This window comes from Pundamilia nyererei, unplaced genomic scaffold (assembly GCF_000239375.1).
Source record: "Pundamilia nyererei isolate P.nyererei 1_Seehausen unplaced genomic scaffold, PunNye1.0 scaffold00051, whole genome shotgun sequence".
Lineage (NCBI taxonomy): Eukaryota > Metazoa > Chordata > Actinopteri > Cichliformes > Cichlidae > Pundamilia > Pundamilia nyererei.
The window spans coordinates 219,975-238,371 of NW_005187452.1; the positions used below are offsets into that span (position 1 = coordinate 219,975).

General features: G+C 39.6%; 2 protein-coding genes across 2 annotated transcripts in view; one reads left to right on the top strand and one right to left on the bottom strand.

Moving 5' to 3' along the window:
* The window catches only part of tacr2 (tachykinin receptor 2), a 10,697-nt gene extending 1,003 nt beyond the window's left edge, over window positions 1-9,694 (bottom strand). Inside the window, exons 1-8 of the mRNA XM_013910891.1 lie at window positions 9,461-9,694; window positions 8,565-8,729; window positions 6,468-6,763; window positions 2,282-2,476; window positions 570-720; window positions 326-445; window positions 173-249; window positions 4-81 (exon numbers count right to left, since the gene is read on the bottom strand). Coding sequence (XP_013766345.1) covers window positions 4-81; window positions 173-249; window positions 326-445; window positions 570-720; window positions 2,282-2,476; window positions 6,468-6,763; window positions 8,565-8,699 — 1,052 coding nt within the window. The 5' untranslated portion in view covers window positions 8,700-8,729; window positions 9,461-9,694. The remainder of the gene's footprint in view (window positions 1-3; window positions 82-172; window positions 250-325; window positions 446-569; window positions 721-2,281; window positions 2,477-6,467; window positions 6,764-8,564; window positions 8,730-9,460) is intronic.
* Window positions 9,695-17,967: 8,273 nt separating this feature from the next.
* tspan15 (tetraspanin 15) overlaps window positions 17,968-18,397 on the top strand; it is a 36,188-nt gene continuing 35,758 nt past the window's right edge. The window contains exon 1 of the mRNA XM_005733252.1: window positions 17,968-18,136. Within this exon, the coding sequence (XP_005733309.1) occupies window positions 18,050-18,136 (87 nt within the window). The 5' untranslated portion in view covers window positions 17,968-18,049. The remainder of the gene's footprint in view (window positions 18,137-18,397) is intronic.

The window sequence follows — 18,397 nt, forward strand, 5'->3', positions numbered from 1 at the left end:
TGCTGCAGTTCCATCTTGTCCTCCTCTGACACTTTGATGAAGGGACACCAAGCAAAGGCATGACGGAAACCAGCGCGAAACCTGCAGGAAAAGATGGATTTATGTCCGATTTACTGACGTTTTTGAAGCTATAATATTATTTTTAAACTCGGCACAATTACTGCCAGATCACCTTTGGTTTAGACAGCAGTAAATAATAGGATTGTACATAGTTGAACTCATTGCCAGCCAGAATATGGCCAGATACACCTGATGAAGACAAAAAATAATGAGTAAACACAAAACTACAGATTCAAGAATATAAAACAGAGAGGCATCCGTGAACCTGCTGAATGTAATGTTGCTTATAAATGTCTCTGTTAAATGATCCCAGTATGAAGTAGACATGGTAGGGCAGCCAGCATAGGGCAAACGTCACCACCACCACAACCATCATCTTCACCACCTATGGAAAATAAGAAGACATATGAGCCCGAGTAATTGCTGCTGTGTTTTTTTCTGTTAAGATCAGGTCAGCTCAGAGGATTTGTAGTCAAACTGAGTAGTAAAAAAAAAAGGAACAATGTAACCTTTCTCTTGGCATTTATCTGGCTATGGTAATGGTCTGACGCCTCTCCAGGGATGTGCCCACCCCACAGCGATCGGCCGACTATAGTGTATGTCACCAGCATCACCAGCAGAGGGAGAAGGTAGATCAGCAATATAACCGCAAACTGATAACTACATGGAGAAAAAGAGATGAGAAACGGTAACACAACATTCAACCTTTAGATTGTGTCAGCTGTTATCACCAAGCCATCACCACAAATCCCACGTTAGTGTGCCGTTTGCAAATTCAATACCATTTAAATTTTTTCAGTTTGTGCTTTTCTACATGTCTCTCACCGAGCAATAACTACTTTTTGCATTTGATGAAACCTGGGAAATTGCTTCGAAACTGTTTAGCAACATGGATAATAAATGCTTAATTTCTATGTCAGGCAGAAAACAACAACAAACATTTTAACCTTCCAGCAGTTTTAGTGCAAGAGGTCTCAGAGAAGCCAAGGCTCTGTCTTCCTGTCTGTGATTTTCTTTCTTTGTCAGGCTTTAGAGAATTAAGCTTGTTATTGGAGACCTAAGCCAATCACAGAGATCAGATGAGTACATAAAGATCAAATTGAAGGAGTCAGGCAGATGGATTTGTCCTTGGAGTTCAAAGATAAAGTTCAAAAGTAATCATGTATGAAGACACTTTCCTTCTTTTCCTTTCCTCAGCTGCCTTCTGCAGTTTGAACCTGTGTCAATAACCGACCTTTCTGCCACACTTCTAAAATGTATGCTCATTAGCAACTTATAGAGGTTTTGATGAATTATACAATAGATAAAATATGAAAGAGTCAAGTTATTGAAACTATTTTCAAGTTTTAAACTATTAAAACTTGAATAACTGAGCTTTACAAATCTTTCTGCTACCCGTCACGTGCACAGAGTTTATGAGGACACACAACACAAGGTTGATGAACAAGAATGAATGTAAACATGAATGTGAGATCTGAACAGTTTGTGTGAAGGAGAGCTTCTTAGATTTAGATTTGTGTTATCTGAAGTGCACTTTGGAAGACATATATATAAGTTAAAACATGAAAGACTTCCAAGGCTCTTTTTTAAAAAGCTTAATTTTCATGCCATAGTCTTGTTTGACCTTAAAACCACCTACACGGTGGGGAATCAAGTTTGCCGGTAGTTGAAAAGCTGACTTTTTCTAAAAAATCTGTTTAGCTTTCCAATCAAAGTTCTTAAATACCTTTATTAAATGTTGCATGCCAAAATGCATTTTGGCATGCAACATTTAATAAAGGTATTTTAAAATGCTATTTAAAAGGAGAGTGCCTTGGAGTTCTTTGATGTTTTAGATGAACACAAGATTGATTTAACCTGAGCAGTCATAGCAACATTTAACATAGCCACTCCTCGCTTGCTTTCATTGTAAATGTAAAAATCTGATCAACCTCGTTCACTTTTAAATGCTTTATTAGAAGAAATGAAGCCGAGCAGAAGAAAAACAAGTTGGAGATCCAACTTGAGGTCAAAGTTTTTACCTTCTATGTAAACATTTATTTTATTCAGTTTTTGTCCAACTTTCTTTTAGATATTTTTGCCAGTGCTTAAGTAGAAACTTTTGCTCAATCCAAATAGGTGTACACACATCTGCATTTAAAGAGTGGCACAAATAGCTCCTAAACTGACAGACCTGTTAGCGATGTCACCATCTATGCACGTGTGTGCCTCTTTATTTCACCTTAGTTGATGTGTTCCTCCATAATCATCAGGCCAGTCAACCATACACACAGTTCTGGGGTAATAAAATCTTGTCACACTGTAGTAGCACTGAGGAAACGCCAGTGATACTGCCACAATCCATATCAGGGCAATCACCACCTTTGTAGAGGTGGAGGAGAGGCGAGGCTTCAGAGGATGGATGATGGCCATGTACCTGAAAAAGACAGAAACTTTTGTATGATTACACCTTCACATGTCTTTGTCTAAAGAAACTCAGTCATAGGTGCACTGATAGGGAAAACAGGGCAATGCTTTAAAGCTTTTAGTGTGTGAAAAAAAGTGACATTTTCTTTTCATGACAGAAAACTACCCACTCATCCATCAAACCATCAGCTGCAAAACAACAGCTTCAAAGCTGAGCAGTAATCAAAAGGTTCCTGCTGAGTGTTTGTTTTAAACAACCTTTTTTCAAAGTGTTTTTCCTATTTTGAACAAACAAAAACATTTCTTTAGTAATTATTTATTTGTGGAATATATGCTAACTGTCAGAGGTCAAGTGATGAAAGCCCAGGATAATAACCATTTAAAACCCACGCAATCCTTTTAAAAAATATTCAGATACAATAAAAATAATTAAAAATCAGTGACATCCCATAATTCAGGTTAATGATGGTATATTAAAAAACTCCTTTCCCGCCAATCTACCATATAATACAGAAGTTACCTCATTAAAAGTTGAAGGTGAAATAATGTTAATAACTGCCAATGAATGCGGTAGCTATGGCAACCCATCTCAACCAGTATGCAGTCTACTTTTTTCAACTTAGCACTATTGCATGGTATTGTTAAAATTACGGTGAAATCGGTCATCTGTGGTTATGAGTCATAAACTTACATTATTGTGGAGTGGCTTTGTCAATGTTCTGTGGATAATAACAGCTTCATGAGATCTTACATAAACGTTTCGCATAAAGATGAAAGTTTGAAAGTAGAACCTATAACAAGTTTTTATTTCCTTTTTACCGACATCTAGTTCTCACTAGATGTCGGTAGCAACCCATCCAATCCACACATGGAAAGAAATCAAACCATATATGTTATGTGTAGTGATGAGAAATGACACAGGGGAAAAGTACTGAAAACACAAAGAAAGGGAGATGCAAAAAGACATGGAAATTATTGACACCAGCTGAAATTACTGCGGTGTTACACGAAACATGATGGGTAAAACCAATGAGCTCTCTCAAGACCTTTGCAACCTTATTGTTGCAAAGCATACTGATGGCATTGGTTACAGAAGAATTTCTAAACTACTCTAGGTCCCAGTGAGCACTGTTGGGGACATTAGCTGAAAGTGGAATTTCACCATAAACCAGCCATGACCAGGTGCTCCCCACAAAACTTCAGACAAAGGAGTGAAAAGAATTATCAGAAAAGTTGTCAAAGAGCCAAGGACTGCTTGTGGAGAGCCAAAGAAATACCTGGAAGCAGCAGGTATAATTGCTTCAAAGAAAGCAAGCAATGCACTCGCCCATCATGGCCTGTATGCACGCTCACCATGCTGGAACATGACACAGACCACTGCTAAAGAAAGAGCATGTTGAAGCATGTTCAAAGTTTGCTGAACAATCCTGTGAAGTACTGGAAGCATAAAGTCTGTGGGGCGGCTTTTCCGCATACATCACCCTTCATGTAACTGATCTAAGGATGAGAGTTCATAGGACCCAAGGAGCCTTCGGGATTTGAAGACTGTCTGTGAGGAAGAATAGGTCAAAATCACACCTGAGTGATTTGACTAGCATGTGACTAGTTTCTGTCATTACCTGCAAAGTCTTTTGTACAAAGTATTACATACATTTCAGTAAGCGGCTTCAATACTTTCCCCCCTCTGTCTTTTCTTATTATTACACATAATTTATGGAAATCAATGGTTTGATTTCTTTGCGTTTTTGCATTGGATGGGTTGTTACTGACATTTGGTGAGAATTTCATGTCAATCGCACCTTTAGAAGTATATTTACTTAGTAAACTGGTGATGGATTCAACTTCACTTATTTTACCCACTGTGTCCTTTACCCAGTCTGATGCAAACCTAAAACAAAGAGACAAACAATCATTCGCACTCACATTCACACCTATGGGCAATTTAGAATCTCTAAGTAACCTAACCCCACTAATTGCATGTCTTTGGACTGTGGGAGGAAGACACAGTCCCTTAAGAAAACCCACACAAACAAAGTCACCAGATCTTAATCCAATAGAGTAGTTTTATAATGACCACAAGGAGCAACAGTGTGCTGCTGTCAAATGAATATGGACCAAAATCTCAGAGGAAGTTTCCAGCACCTTGATCAATCTGAGCCAAAAAAACCCCAGTAAGAATTAATGGATCTGCTAGAAAGATTCGGTTAATAAACTGCTTTTTTCAGGAAAAAAAAGGAAAAAAGACAATTAATTGCATCAGATTTTTAAAAAGTCACATCAAAGTAGATACTATAAGAGTAATGGAAAAGAAGAGTATTGGGAATTGATTAATACCATTTAAAAATGATTCACACTTTCAAAATTAAAATAAAAAGCTAGTCCTTCTTCCATTATCTGCTCGTTATCCAGGTCCTGAGCACCAGAGCAGCAATCTAAGCACATTTTCCAGACCTTCCTTCCCTGTGAATACTAAAGATTGCTGATTGCTGTTATAATGTTTCAGTATTTAGTGCAGCATCATTTTGCTTGCAGAGCTACCTGAAAACACTTGGACACTTGGAAAATCAGAAAGTTGCTGCGACAGCTGTGGTGTCCTTCATGTTTCAGTCAAAGCTGTCAGGTCATCCCCACTAAAGCATCAATGATCTGACATTTTTCAGCAGCCCACAGGTGTTCTGTGGGATTTAGGTCAAGCCTCCAAGAGGAGGACCACACTGACTTGGATGTTTTCTAGTTTTTCTTTGCATCCCATAGTGGTTTATTTTATATAAGATAGCTTTATTACAATCATAAGAGTTTATGGATAGTCTAAATCCACAAAGAGGTTTTGCTGCATCATATATAGGTGAACAATTCTGAGTTCATCAAGTAAAGCATGATGAAAATAAGACAAAAAACAAATAGTTCGTAATAACACATTTAATTCTCAGTTTGTGTTCCTGCTGTGTGTTCAAAATCACTGTACGGTTGTCATTAGGGTGAAACACCCTTCTTTGATGTTGATTATTTTTATCTTGAAGGAGTGTCATATTGCATAAGGTCGGTCCTATAAATTTGTACTACTTACTACAAGTATCACATACTGAGCATAGATTTTATACCTTACTCAGTATATGATATTTTATTCGGGCTGACCATTCATGCTCCAGTAAGCATTACTGGCATCTGTGTTTCATCTGTGTCCGCCTGCTGACCCATATCTCCTTCATGCAGCATTTTCATTTGTACTGGCTGCTGAGAATGAGAGCAAATCATGCTCCTCAAGGAACTGTTGTTTGAGCTCAAATGTCGAAACCCTTATTCTTCCAGAAACTCTGAAAATGATCCGTGTTCTTGCAGAAAAGAGATGCCTTTGCCCAGATCTGCTAGTTGCTTGAAACAATATGCCACTATGTTGATTTTTTTCATTAAGTTGTGATGATTCCTTTTTTTGACTGCTTTCATAATGCACTTTCTAAATAGTGTTTGCATAAAATGGGGATCAGTCACCCCATTAGTGTCTGATTGGTAGCACAAAAGAGTCTCTGATGTAATGACTTGTTCATTTTAATGGCAGTTGACCTCATATTTTTCACATGATCCCTTTGGCTCCAGTGCTGAGTTCCCCTTTTTTCCCCTGTTGCTCATGCCCCCAGTCTCCCTCCCCTCACCTATTTAAATCCCTTTTTGTGTAGGTGTTTCTATGTTTTTGTTGCTGTTCAACTCTGTGAAGGTGGTGCTACTCCATCCCTGGTCGGCACAGATGTCTGCCTTTTCCTAATCGCCTCTAATGACATTTAAACTACAGCTCATTAATCTGTAGACATGTTCAGACAACTAGATTTTCAAGCCTAACGCTGTGATTTTTCCACACTTCATATGCTCATATGCTGGTTTCCCTGTACTCCAGATTGCCTGCTGTGCCAGTCTGCAGCTCAGTGTTCAGTCTACCTTTTTTAATGCACAGTATAGTTCATTGTCTGTATTCACTTATTCTGAACTCTATAGGAGAGCCTTCTTACCTGTCCACTGCAATGGCAGCCATTGAGTATATGGACGAAAACATGGCGGTGATGGGGAAGAAGTTCTGAAACCTGCAGTAACCCAAGCCAAAGTACCAGTCATTGTGAAGCGCATACACAAAGTTAAAAAGGGTGTTAAAGCTCGCCATGGAAACGTCAGAGAAAGCCAGGTTGACAATGAAGTAATTGGTCACAGTCCTCATGCGCCTGTGAGCGAGGATAATCCAGATCACTGTGACGTTCCCAGTGATGGACACCAGGATGATGAGGGAGTACGCTATAGCCCAGAGAGCCACCTGGGAGAGGAGAGGAGACCTTTAATGTCAGCATCTTATACGCAGTTACAAAAAAAAAAAAACACAATAAAGGAACTCACAAATACGTATATATTTGCAAACCCCACCCTATCCCTGCACAGGATGTCTACAGCAAGTGGTATATGGACTGACACCTTTGTAGCACATTCCTAATTTATTTGAGCACTCAAAGCATTTTCTTACTACAACCCTCATTAGCCCATTTGTACAAACATCTTTTCCTGTGTCTGAGTGCTTTTATCCTAACGCTCACACTCGGATGGATACATCAGGGGAAACTAAGGGTTTAGTAGCTTGCTCAAAGATACCTCAACATAATGACAATGTTAGGTGTGGCTGTGTGCAGGCAGGAATAAGACCCAAGGTGCAGACTCCAGAGACAGATGTAAACTCAAAAACCGTTTTAATGTTAAACTCAAATATAACATAACTGGAAACGATCAAAAAAAATAAACTAATACCGGAGGACAGACAGAACACACAGCTTGGTAAACAGTAGATCACAACACAGACACAGAGAAACACTGGGCTTAAATACACAGAGGGAGCAATCAGGGAATGGGTAACAGGAGGGAAACACAGCTGGGGCAAATCAGGCCTAACGAGACAAGAGGAAGCAAAACCAGACACATTAACATCAGACATGGACTTTCAAAGTAAAACAGGAAACACATAACAGAGACTGAACAAAGACACAGACTCATATGCAGGCACTACAAAGGGAACAGAGACGTGGGAACAGGGCAGACACAAACACTGACTGAACACGGGGATATAGGAACTTAGGATACACATAGACGCGAACTAGACAAGGGGATGCAGGTGATAGGGGAGACATAAGCCATAAGACGGAACTTAAAGAAACCAAAAACTAGACAGTATAAATAATATAAACTCAAAAACCCTGGGTCGATGACCCAGGCATCCTAACAGACAAGAGGAAAAGAGATCGAGCCACCAACCTTACAATTAGTAGATACCTCAGTCTACCTCCTGAGATGTAACAACTCTGAACAACAAACATTTTCAGAAATCTTAAGTTTCTTTACACAGGGAATTCCTAGTTTATCTCATCCCCCAAAGAGAGATAAACCGATCAAAGTCAGCTTCCAGGTAAAGTCTATTCTGTGATAAGCAACCACCAATCTTCAGCATTTTTTAATATCTGTAGACCCCGTTCCTTTCATTGGCTGACCTATAAGAAAATTAATAGGACAGACATGCAGCACTTTATCTGGGGCCAGAAATGAAAACCCTGACATCCATCACCTGTTCATACCCAGTCAACCACTGTTGCAGAAATGTAAAGCAATGAGCTACTTCAGACAGCCAAGCACAGATAGGAGGAGAGGACTGTAAACTGTGCACGGTGTGGTGCAGGTTTAAATGACTGTGGGGGAGTTAAACGTGTTTAGAGGAATGAGCAAAAAGCCTTCAGATAACTTAACTAATATACAGTCTGTGAAGTGAAAATGTCCTTTGAATCAGCCCCACATTTTGTCCCTGAGACAAATCACATTCACCAGTAAGCCTTTACTTCATTCTGTTGAGTTTCTGTCTGTTTCAGGCACTTTACTTAGATTTCACAACAATGATGTCACTGACATATGGTTTTTACCCTTCAACATTATACAAGTAAAAAAAAGAATACACCTGTTTACTTCACTGAGTCGTCTTTCTTACTTCTTTCATTAATATCATCATCAAAATGTCATCTTTTTACATTCTGCAGTTCTGACTTTAATCACTTTCATTTGTTATCTCAGTGTTTTTCTCTCACCTGCCAGTCGGGCTGTTGGAACTGATTCCAGGTCGTCTCGTTCCCGTCCTCCAACCACTCAGTGGTCATCGACAATGGCCACGAAGTGGTCTCTTCATCTCGTTCAATATGTTGTATCAGACTACCGGCGTCCATGTTGGCTTTCTGTCTTACCGGTGACAGAACCTGTAGATATAATTGTATATACGTTGTGCGTCATGCGTAATTGTCCACAATGACCGACAAATTAAAAACAAACAAACAAACAAACAAACACTCTCTTGTAGGGGGATTATGAGTAAATACACTCGCGTGTGTATCATTGTGTCTATAAAATGATTTCTTCATTTTGTACGCTATAATTAGAGGCACTGAAACCACCCCAATAATAGCTTATTTTCCCACTTCAACACGCACTAGCTTTAAACTGCATCAACTCCAAAACAAGGTGCGAATGTGTTAATCTCCTTGCTGTTCATTGTAGTCTTTAGGGCGGTTTCAATTTGTATTAAAGTTTTTGAGTCTGATTTGAGACAACCATATCAATCGTTGTGACGGCATCCGGCTTTTGATTACAAGCATTAACAACAGGATGCAAGTATTACCGTGGTGACAACTTCCAGACTCTCCCGACAGCTTAATTTTTTTTGCTACAAGACGATTGTTTTAAAAAAAATAAAATAAAAATGACTTTCTTTCTTATTTTGTTTTATTATATCTTAATTCATTTATTAATTCATTAAAGGTGCTTTGAGATTAACTAAATAGATGCACGACTGAGCATGAATTACGCACATTTGTCACATACAGTGTGTTTCTTTGGCTGCCTTAACTCCACAAGTGATAAATTCATGCACTGGACAATACCCGGAGAAAACCTAAACCTGAATCATATTATTAGTTTTCATCTGTCTTACCCGTCTATTAATGGTCAAGTTGAAACTCAATCCATTGCTTTTGTCCAAAAATCAGATTCCTTCTGCGTAAAGGACAAACAGGTCCATCCAATAATCCATTAAGGTATTTCTCCGGATTCCCCGCTCACTCCTTCTCACACACGCATATATTCTGCCTCTCTCTACTGGAATGTGTGACTTGCTCATGTTGATCTGAGAGTGAGAAGCGCAGACGTTCAGGCACGCTACCGTGCGCGCAGAGTCGCGCCAAAATCCTCCACTACCAGAGGGAGAGAGATGAAGAGAGGTACGAGGTGTAAAATCCTGACAAAATAAACGTCTAACAAGAAAGATAAATGTGATGGAAAGAACTAAGAGTTAAACAGAAAATTTAAAAATTGCGAGACTTGTGAGAGCAGTGCCTGATTTACGTACTCCACCTCTAAAATAGCCGAATATCAACAAGATGATGGAGAGGGGGAAACAAATGTAAGAGCCTGGACAGAGAACGGGAAAGCTAGGGTGGTCCGAGAAGAAGGAAAGAGAGAGGTGTACCCCTGCATTTTACCGCTACTGCTGTAATTTCTTTACAGCCGTCAATTTTCACCGCTTGACAAGTCTGAAACACTTGAGATGGTTTCTTGTGAAATTGCCCGAACCCATCAGCACTACCCATCTTCTATGCCTACAAAAAAAAAAAACAAAAAAACAATAAACGAGGACACACATATGTGTCTATCCTGGTGGTCTCATACTGAGAGCCTCTAGAAGAGAGAATGCTGCGCTCATTCACCCTTTTTCATTGTGGATTTGAGCGTGCTAAAAATGCACAATCAGGTGAGAGCTAGAGAAAAAATGATTCTTCAATTGAGTTTTCAATAAAACTCTGAAAGCAACAGTGAAGCTCTTCTATTATTGAGGTGTTCAGCCAAGCTGCAATCACTACAAATCCATCTAAGCAAGAATGTCCCCACCAAGAGATTACATTTGTGGATTTTTGCATGACTGTAGAGAGTTTGTCTTTCTTTTTTAACTGCATTGTTAAAAGCAGCAGGATTATGAGACTCTCTTGTCTACACCTTCTGCATGCTTTTTCTAGCCTTCCAAACTGTTGTTCAATTTTGAGGAACATGGTTTGTGTCTGTGAATTTTGTTTGAGGTTCTTCATCTTGTTCTTACCACTTAGTCATTAAAAAAAATGCACAGCAGAAATCCAGCATTTACCAGAATTCAGCTCACACTGTCCCACATAGCAAGCAGGTCTGGCCCGGATCTGGTATCAAGCCTGCACTGCTGGTTGACTTCTGGCATGATAAAAAGTATTTCATCCAGATATGGGCCACGCCCGGCATAGATGGCACTGTTTATGTGATGGCATGCCACATCTGGCCCGATTGTAGTTTGGGTTATGTTGCCCAGGCTGATAGAAAACAGGTCTGGCCCTGATCTGGCATCAAGCTGGCACTACTGACTGACCGGTGTCATGGCAGGGTGTCTGTCAACCACATGTGGGCTAGGTCCGGCAAAGATGGCACTATTTATGTTCCTATTTTAGTTAGAAGACTCAAATGCCATGTTGTAACACTATACTGCTATAGTAGCCAACTTTTCAAGTACAGATTTGACAGGTTTGTGAGTGTACACTTTATTCAAAACCTAGTGACGGTTTACTCATCTTTGCCAGTGGGTGGCTGTAGCTCAGGCAGTAGGGCAGGTCACCTACTGATCGGAAGGTTAGTGGTTCGATCTCTGGCTCTTCCAGTCTGCAAGAGTGTGAAAGTAGCACCCGTTTTAGAGAAAGTGTGTCGTTGGGTGAATGTGGCATATTGTATAGAGTACTCTGAGTAATGTGGGAGAGTAGAAAAGCGCTATATAAAAATCAGTCCATTCACTGTCTGAACAGAGTTTCGTCATGTTACTTTTGGACTGTTATGTTCCGGCACATGTTGTTATTACATGGCTTGATTAAGGTACACATTAGGCTGACATCTGGGCCAGCAGTGTGTCTGCAACTGGCCACGTGCTGGCCCATGTGTGGGCCACCTCTGGTAAACCTGATCTGGGCCACCAAAGGGCCATCATTCTTTGCGGTATGTGGGCCATGTGTAAGCACATTGTGTGGGCCAGATCAGGGCCATACCAATTTTGCTATGTGGAGTCTGGTAATGAGTAATTTCTCCCAATGAAAAACAAAAGAGGTGCCCAAGAGAGTAGCAGTTTTGATATTTTATCTAATGCAGTTATCTGAGGCAAACAGAAAAGTGCCGCAGAGTTGAAAGTGATGTTAAAAAGTCATGCCATGATACTTGTTTAAGTCCAGCCCTGTGCTTGCAGTTTTTGAAAAGTCACACATTTAAAAAGGCTGCAGCTGTCTACTTTCAGTTAGAGCTGTGCCTCTGAAACATGACAAAACACTAACAGGTCTCCAGGAGATCGTATCACTGCCAAACTGCAGTAAAACATAAACCTGAATAAAAGTATTTACATGTGAGTTGTGTGTTGTTCTTAGGAACAATCCATGTGTTGGACTGGAAAGGGTTCTCTTCACATAAAATTATAGACAGTCTTTTTGTGCTTATATTGAAGAAATATGAAGCCACAAAAACTCAAATGCAGCAGTTTGTCACTGGAGTGGTAGAGTTGTCAGACATGTTGTCTGAACACCAGAGGGTCTGATCTGGTCTGCTGGTTGGCTTTGGCTTTAAAGTGTATGATACTTGCTGTGCACTCAGTGGTTTTTCATTGAAATTACTGCTATTCCTGGTGTGTTGATGTCATGCAAACATTTCTTCACAGGAACAAAAACGAACTGAAAGTTCTGGATCTAGATGAAGTGTTTAAAACATGCTGTTTACTTTAGAAAAAAAACTGTGTGTGACAGCTTTACCTTTATGAATGCACTTTGATCTGTCAATGGGAAAGCATGTAATGATAGCTGAATCACTGAATGAGGGGAAACTGAGATGCATCATGTTTTTGAAAACGTTTTGCTCATTAAGTGTGAAAATGTCCAAGAAATGATTCCCCCTTATTTTTTTCTTTTTTTACATTGTGCTTTAAAGGAGCAAGACTTTGTTGTAACTTTTAAAATCTTTGTACCTTTCAGCGTAATATTTTTTGTTCTTGCTGTTAAATATACTATGACCATCAGACCAGTAGTATCTTTGTATTTTTGCATCAACAAGGTGAGTCCCAAAGAGCTATTAGCTGAAAACCTGGCATGTCTAAGCATGGTGAGCAGTTTGTCCTTAATATTTGATAATAGGGTCGGGGGGGTGTTACCACAGTGTGTGTCCATAGCCATCTGCAAAACGCGATAAAAGCTCTGTCATGGTTTGCAGCCTTTTTGTGTTGTGGATCTTGTCAAAATTGTTGGAATTATGAACACAAAAAAGTCCTGTCAGATGTTGATGCATGGTAAAATACCATCTGCAAATTATCGGCTTGGGAACAGCTTCATGTTTCAACATGAGAATGATCCCAAACACATTGTCAATACAGTAAAAGCACACCTGGATAGAAAAGCACATGGTGGAACACCTGTGGTGGACTGGGCTCCCCAGAGTCCAGATCCCAACATTAGTGATGCATCTTGAAAGAGAACAGAACAAAAGGCAGCCAACAGCCAAAGAAGAGTTTTGAATGTCCTTCAGTAACCCTGGACAACTACTCCTGAAGACCACTTAAAGAAATTAAAAGAAAGCTTGCCTAAGAGAGTTTAGACTGTGCTGAAGGATAAAGGTGGTCACACCAAATATTGACTTTTGTACCGACTTTGTTTCAGCCTAGTCTTGCTGGCAATTCAAAGCTTTATTTATCTAAAATTTGCACGTAAGGCTGTTAGACACACAGAGGACACAGAGACCAGGAATAGTCAACCAGGCAGCAACCCCTTCCCCGTTATGTCACAGATACAAATCAGATATAAAATTATACTACTTTGTATTAAATGTGTCTCATTTAAAGTCTAAGATTAAAATGTATTTTTGTGCATAATTTCTTTATCTTTATGTGTCAGAGTGTATCCTGACGCTGCAACTTAAAATTCAAAGCAAGTGTAGGTTCTGTATTTACAGAAACTGACTTTTATATTGTGCCCCTATTTCTAAGAGTGTGCTTTCTATCCACATTGCTTATCACCAGCTAGAAGGTGCCTCTAAGAACACTCCATGTACACTTTCTTTTATACTGTTTGTAAAAAAAACACAAACCCTCTTGTCATTGCATTGACTTTGAGTTTATCCTCGAAGAAATTCAACAACATATCTCACAGTGCAAACAGGCAGATTGTGACTCCAGTGATGTTTTTTTCAGTCTCACTGTTACTGTTGTAGATTTTTGTGCTTTGTGCTTCTGTGATAGTTTCTCACTTTGTTACCTGCTTCTCGTTGCATGCCCGTTCCTCACATTCCTGCCTTGCAGGGGAAATCTACTGCATATGCCTGTGCATGTAATTAGTGAACAGAATGACCAAAGGTAGAGTTTGCTGACTGTGTACAATGTGCACTGCCTGTGTGTACTTTCATGTGATCAAACAAGCTTGTTTGCCCAGTGACTGACACGCTGAAGGATGCAGGCCCAAAAATTTAAAGTTTCTGAGAAGGTGTAGCAGTTCTTAATAAATGTGGTTGCCCGAGTGAATCTGGGCAAGAGCTGGCTATCAAGGGTCAAAACCTAATCAAGAGGGGAAGAAACTCATTTTCACCACCTAAACTAGCAAACACAGAAATAGACACCTGCAGTGACTCTTCAGTTGCACCTGAACACATCTCAAATAAATACTTTACAAAAACTAGACAGTCTGTACTCCCAGGCAACCAGAGGACACAAAAATTCTTATTTTGCTGAAGGTTGAATTTCATAACACTTGAAAATCTTTGAGTTTCTTTGTTGCTTTCACTCCAAGGTCATTTTCTGACTGAAGAAAGTAATAAAGGTGATGTATAAGTAAGAAAAGTACCAAGAGGGGGGAAACAGCCAATCACACAGCTCCCTCCTATTGATGTGAAATGTTTTGTTGGCCGAGTCACTGCTGATTAAGATGTTGCTGCTTTTGGTGCTTAGAAAACTGCAATAAGGGCGCTACAGCAGCTAAAAAGGCGAGGGATGGCGATTTATCATATACAAACTAATGACTGGTTTATCACATCCGATGTCTTCTGATCCTCTGATATATATTCAGGGATTTGAATGTTTGCTTTGGATAGAGTCTGTGCTGTGAACTCTTTGATAGGCGGTTATTTAAAGAAGATCGGATATGCATGTGTAAGTTGTGTGTATCGGATCTGTTTATCGAGTCGCAGATGCCAACAGACTCAATTGACTGATCCGCAAGGAAAGTAATGTTGTGGCGATGGACTCTCTTAAGGTGGTGTCGGAGAGTTGACCAAGATATTGACCAAGATAAGGACAATACCTCCCACGCACTCCATGATGCGCTTGCCAGTCACAGGAGTATGTTTAGTGAACGGCTGTGGTCATCAAAATGCACCACTGAATTACACAGGAAAAAAAGTTTTCACATGCTTGTGTTTTAAATTTACAGTTACAAAAATATGAATAAATGTGGAGATTGATACTTACACAGATATACTGAGAGCTTCAAACTTGTAATTCTGATTTTATTGATATTTATTTAATTTCTTTTACTATTTCCACAACTCTGATCACAGCCTCTCGAATCAGTTAAAACAGCTGCTCAAGTTGAAATTTTTTTTGCACATTCACATATTTAATTCTACAGCCTCTAATATTTGGCAGTATATTTACCTTCATATATCTGCTGCATTAGCATAAAGAAAACAAACATGTTTATCTTTGTGAAAACAGTGATAAGAGTATGTTTGCCGTTCAGGTTTCTGCTACGATGACACATTTCTAACGGTTGGTTCATGCTCATCTCACATAATTTCTTATGGCCAGACAGACGGGTTAGTAAGCAGGTATCTGTATAAAACAAATGCCCGTGTGTGGGGCAATAATTCGGGTAGTCATTAGGTCAATTTACATGGTGAAGAAACTGTACTTTCCTGTTGTACCACTTGAGGCTTGGGCCCAGTTATGTAATAGTCCTGCACTTGTTTGTTCCTGTTGTTTCTGGTCTCTGAGTTCTGGCTGGAAGTGGCAGGTTTTGTCTTCACCTTTTGGTGGGGTCTTTGGTTTCCCGTCTTTCAGCCACTGTACCTGCTTCCTGTCATTGTCATCAGGAGCAGTATATATGGGCCTGCTTGCATTCTGTGGGAGAATGCTTCAAATCAAAGATTATTTCTATAGCACATTTTGAAAGACCAATAATCATCATCGAAGTGCTTCACAGTCGACCACAAGACACATAAAATTCAGGACAGAGCATAACAAGCAAACAGGGAATAAAAAACACTTTTGCATAGTGCAGAGCAAACCAGATGAAGGTCAAACTAGTTTGATTCAAAAGTAAACAAGTGAGTTTTTAGGTGCGATTTGAAAGATTGGATAGACTCAGACATGCGAATATCAGCTGGGAGATTATTCCAGAGTCTAGGTGCAGCAATAGCAAAGGCTCGATCACCTCAGGTCTTTAACCGAGACCTTGGTTGCACTAAAAGCAACTGACTCGAAGATCTTAGTGCTCTCTTGGGGTTGTACAAGTGCAGGAGATCAGTTAGGTAGCTAGGCGCCAAGTTTTTTTAAATTTTAAAAGTGATCAAAAGAATTTTAAAGTCAATACAGTATTTAATGGGGAGCCAATGTAAGAAGATAAATGCTTATCTTCTCAGGCTCCTAGATTGCATTTATGTATTTTGGTGTTTCCCCGGGTACATTTTGCAACATATTTGCTCTGCTTTTCTAGTCGAGCTGGTCCGTCCTGCTGTCTGCCTGTCCACCCACCAGCATCTCATGACAGCCTCGATGAACAAATCCTTCGCATTCAGATCAGAGCCTGTTGCATTCACTCTCTCTTCTGAGTCACTTTGTGCCAGTAAACCAGTTTCAGTATAACACAGTCCGTCTCCTTGAAGTGCACTTTGTCGAAAAATCCAGTCTTGTATAAAATGCTGAGTTAATACATTTTAATTGCATTGGTGTATTTCATACTTGTTTTGTTCTAAAAACAGAGGGAATGAATCGTGTTCACAGTGGACTTTATCTTGTTTTTCCTTGACTTTTTGCTTTCAACAGCATCAGATTAGAGTACAAACAAGACTCAGATCAAAGTATGTGAATGTATTCATCTTCACTTTGTGGCCATGTTAATCTTAAAATAAAATGATAGCAGATAAGAAAGAGTCTACCTTCTCCCAATAGTTTCGGGTCCAGACGTCTGTCTTTATGTGGATCTCCACAGCATTTTTATTCCTTGTTCCCTTGTTCCACATCTTCAAACAATGTCCCACATTTTGACTGGCTCTGCAGGAAATGCACTTCTCTAAAGTCCCAAAACATTGATCCGGTTCATCTTTGCAAATTTTGTTAGATATGACGGAAACAACCCTAAAAAAAGGAAGTGCCATTATGTTCCTAGAAATAGAGTTTCTATTCTTTCTGAACAGGAAGTGGAGGGACACAGTAGATAAAGATTGCTAAAATTGCCAGCTTTGGCAGCCTGTGGCTACATCCAAACTGTGCTGTGTTTTAATTTGGATGCATCCAGACAGAAGAGAAGTTGAAATAACAGAGAAATAAAAGAGATTACAGGAGTATATAAAGACTTTCACGTGAAAGCAAAAGAACAAACTTTAGCTTCCCTTTATCCTTATTGTATTTACTCAGTAATAGAGCAAAATGTATATTTATCCTGCACAGTTTATTGCATTTTTATTTGTGAGTTATGAAAATTTAGGGTTACATCTCAGTCCCATTTTGTCCCATGCAAACTCAGTGTTTGTCATGTTTACTTCTGAACACCCTACAGCATAAAATGGTGAGATACAGATAATAACGTCAAACTGTAGACCTGCACAGTGTGGTGAAGCTATTGCTGACACAGGCTGCCCAAAAACTTCTAGATATTTACATAGGCGTGTACGTTAATGGGTTAGAAATACCTGGGCAAAGTACAGAAGATGTTGTGAAATAGCCGCACTGTTCATAAGTTGTTCTGCTGGTCTCCGGTTTGGCTCTTTCAATCATGTGTGTTGGTTTTTTAACCTATCATAGGAGCTTGTTATCAGTAACAACTATATGCTGGATAGCTTAGCTTGAAAGATACCTTTGTAATTTACTGTGATAGTAAAAACCAGGTAGATACTCAGTTTAAACAAAAATATTAAAAAGAGGCTTAAAACAAACTGAACAGCAAGCCCCAGAAAAATCAAAGAAGTTTTTTATTGTTTTATTTTTTGACAATAAACAACGGGAAGCGAACCCATCTGTCACTTAAAATGACCACGTCCTTAATTGGGCAAAGATTTGAATCTTAATAAAATTTGAATTGGATTTTATTAATGTACTTATGTCACATAACTTCTACAAGTTAAAAGTCTTGCACAAGCTCACATCCACCAGCCCCCTTCGACCGTCCATATATCACACTGTACGCGCGTTTCCAGGTGCTATGACGAGGACAACGCGGAAGTGAATTGTCAACAGTCCAAAGAGCCGCTGAAAGAAACTATCCTCCGTCCAGACACGATGGCAGAGGGAGAGTCTAAATGTTGTGCTGATTGTTCCTATTATATCATCAAATTCATGCTGTTCATCTACGCCTGCTGTTGGTGGGTGAGTACAGACACGATTATCCTAAAACCTAGAGTGTGCGCTTTGTTTGCTCGGAGATCCCGGCTGGCAGGGAGGGAAGGCTGGGTGTGTTTTTGTGTATGTGTGTGCTTGTGTGTTTATCTAATGCTTTTGATTTGTGGGTATGCGAGCTCCGGTCAGATCCGTGGGGTGGACAAAGGGTGATCCGGTCTTATTTCGTTTTTCTAATAAAACCATTGGCTTTGTAAGCTACACCTGTGGACGGACAGGTGCTGTAGGATA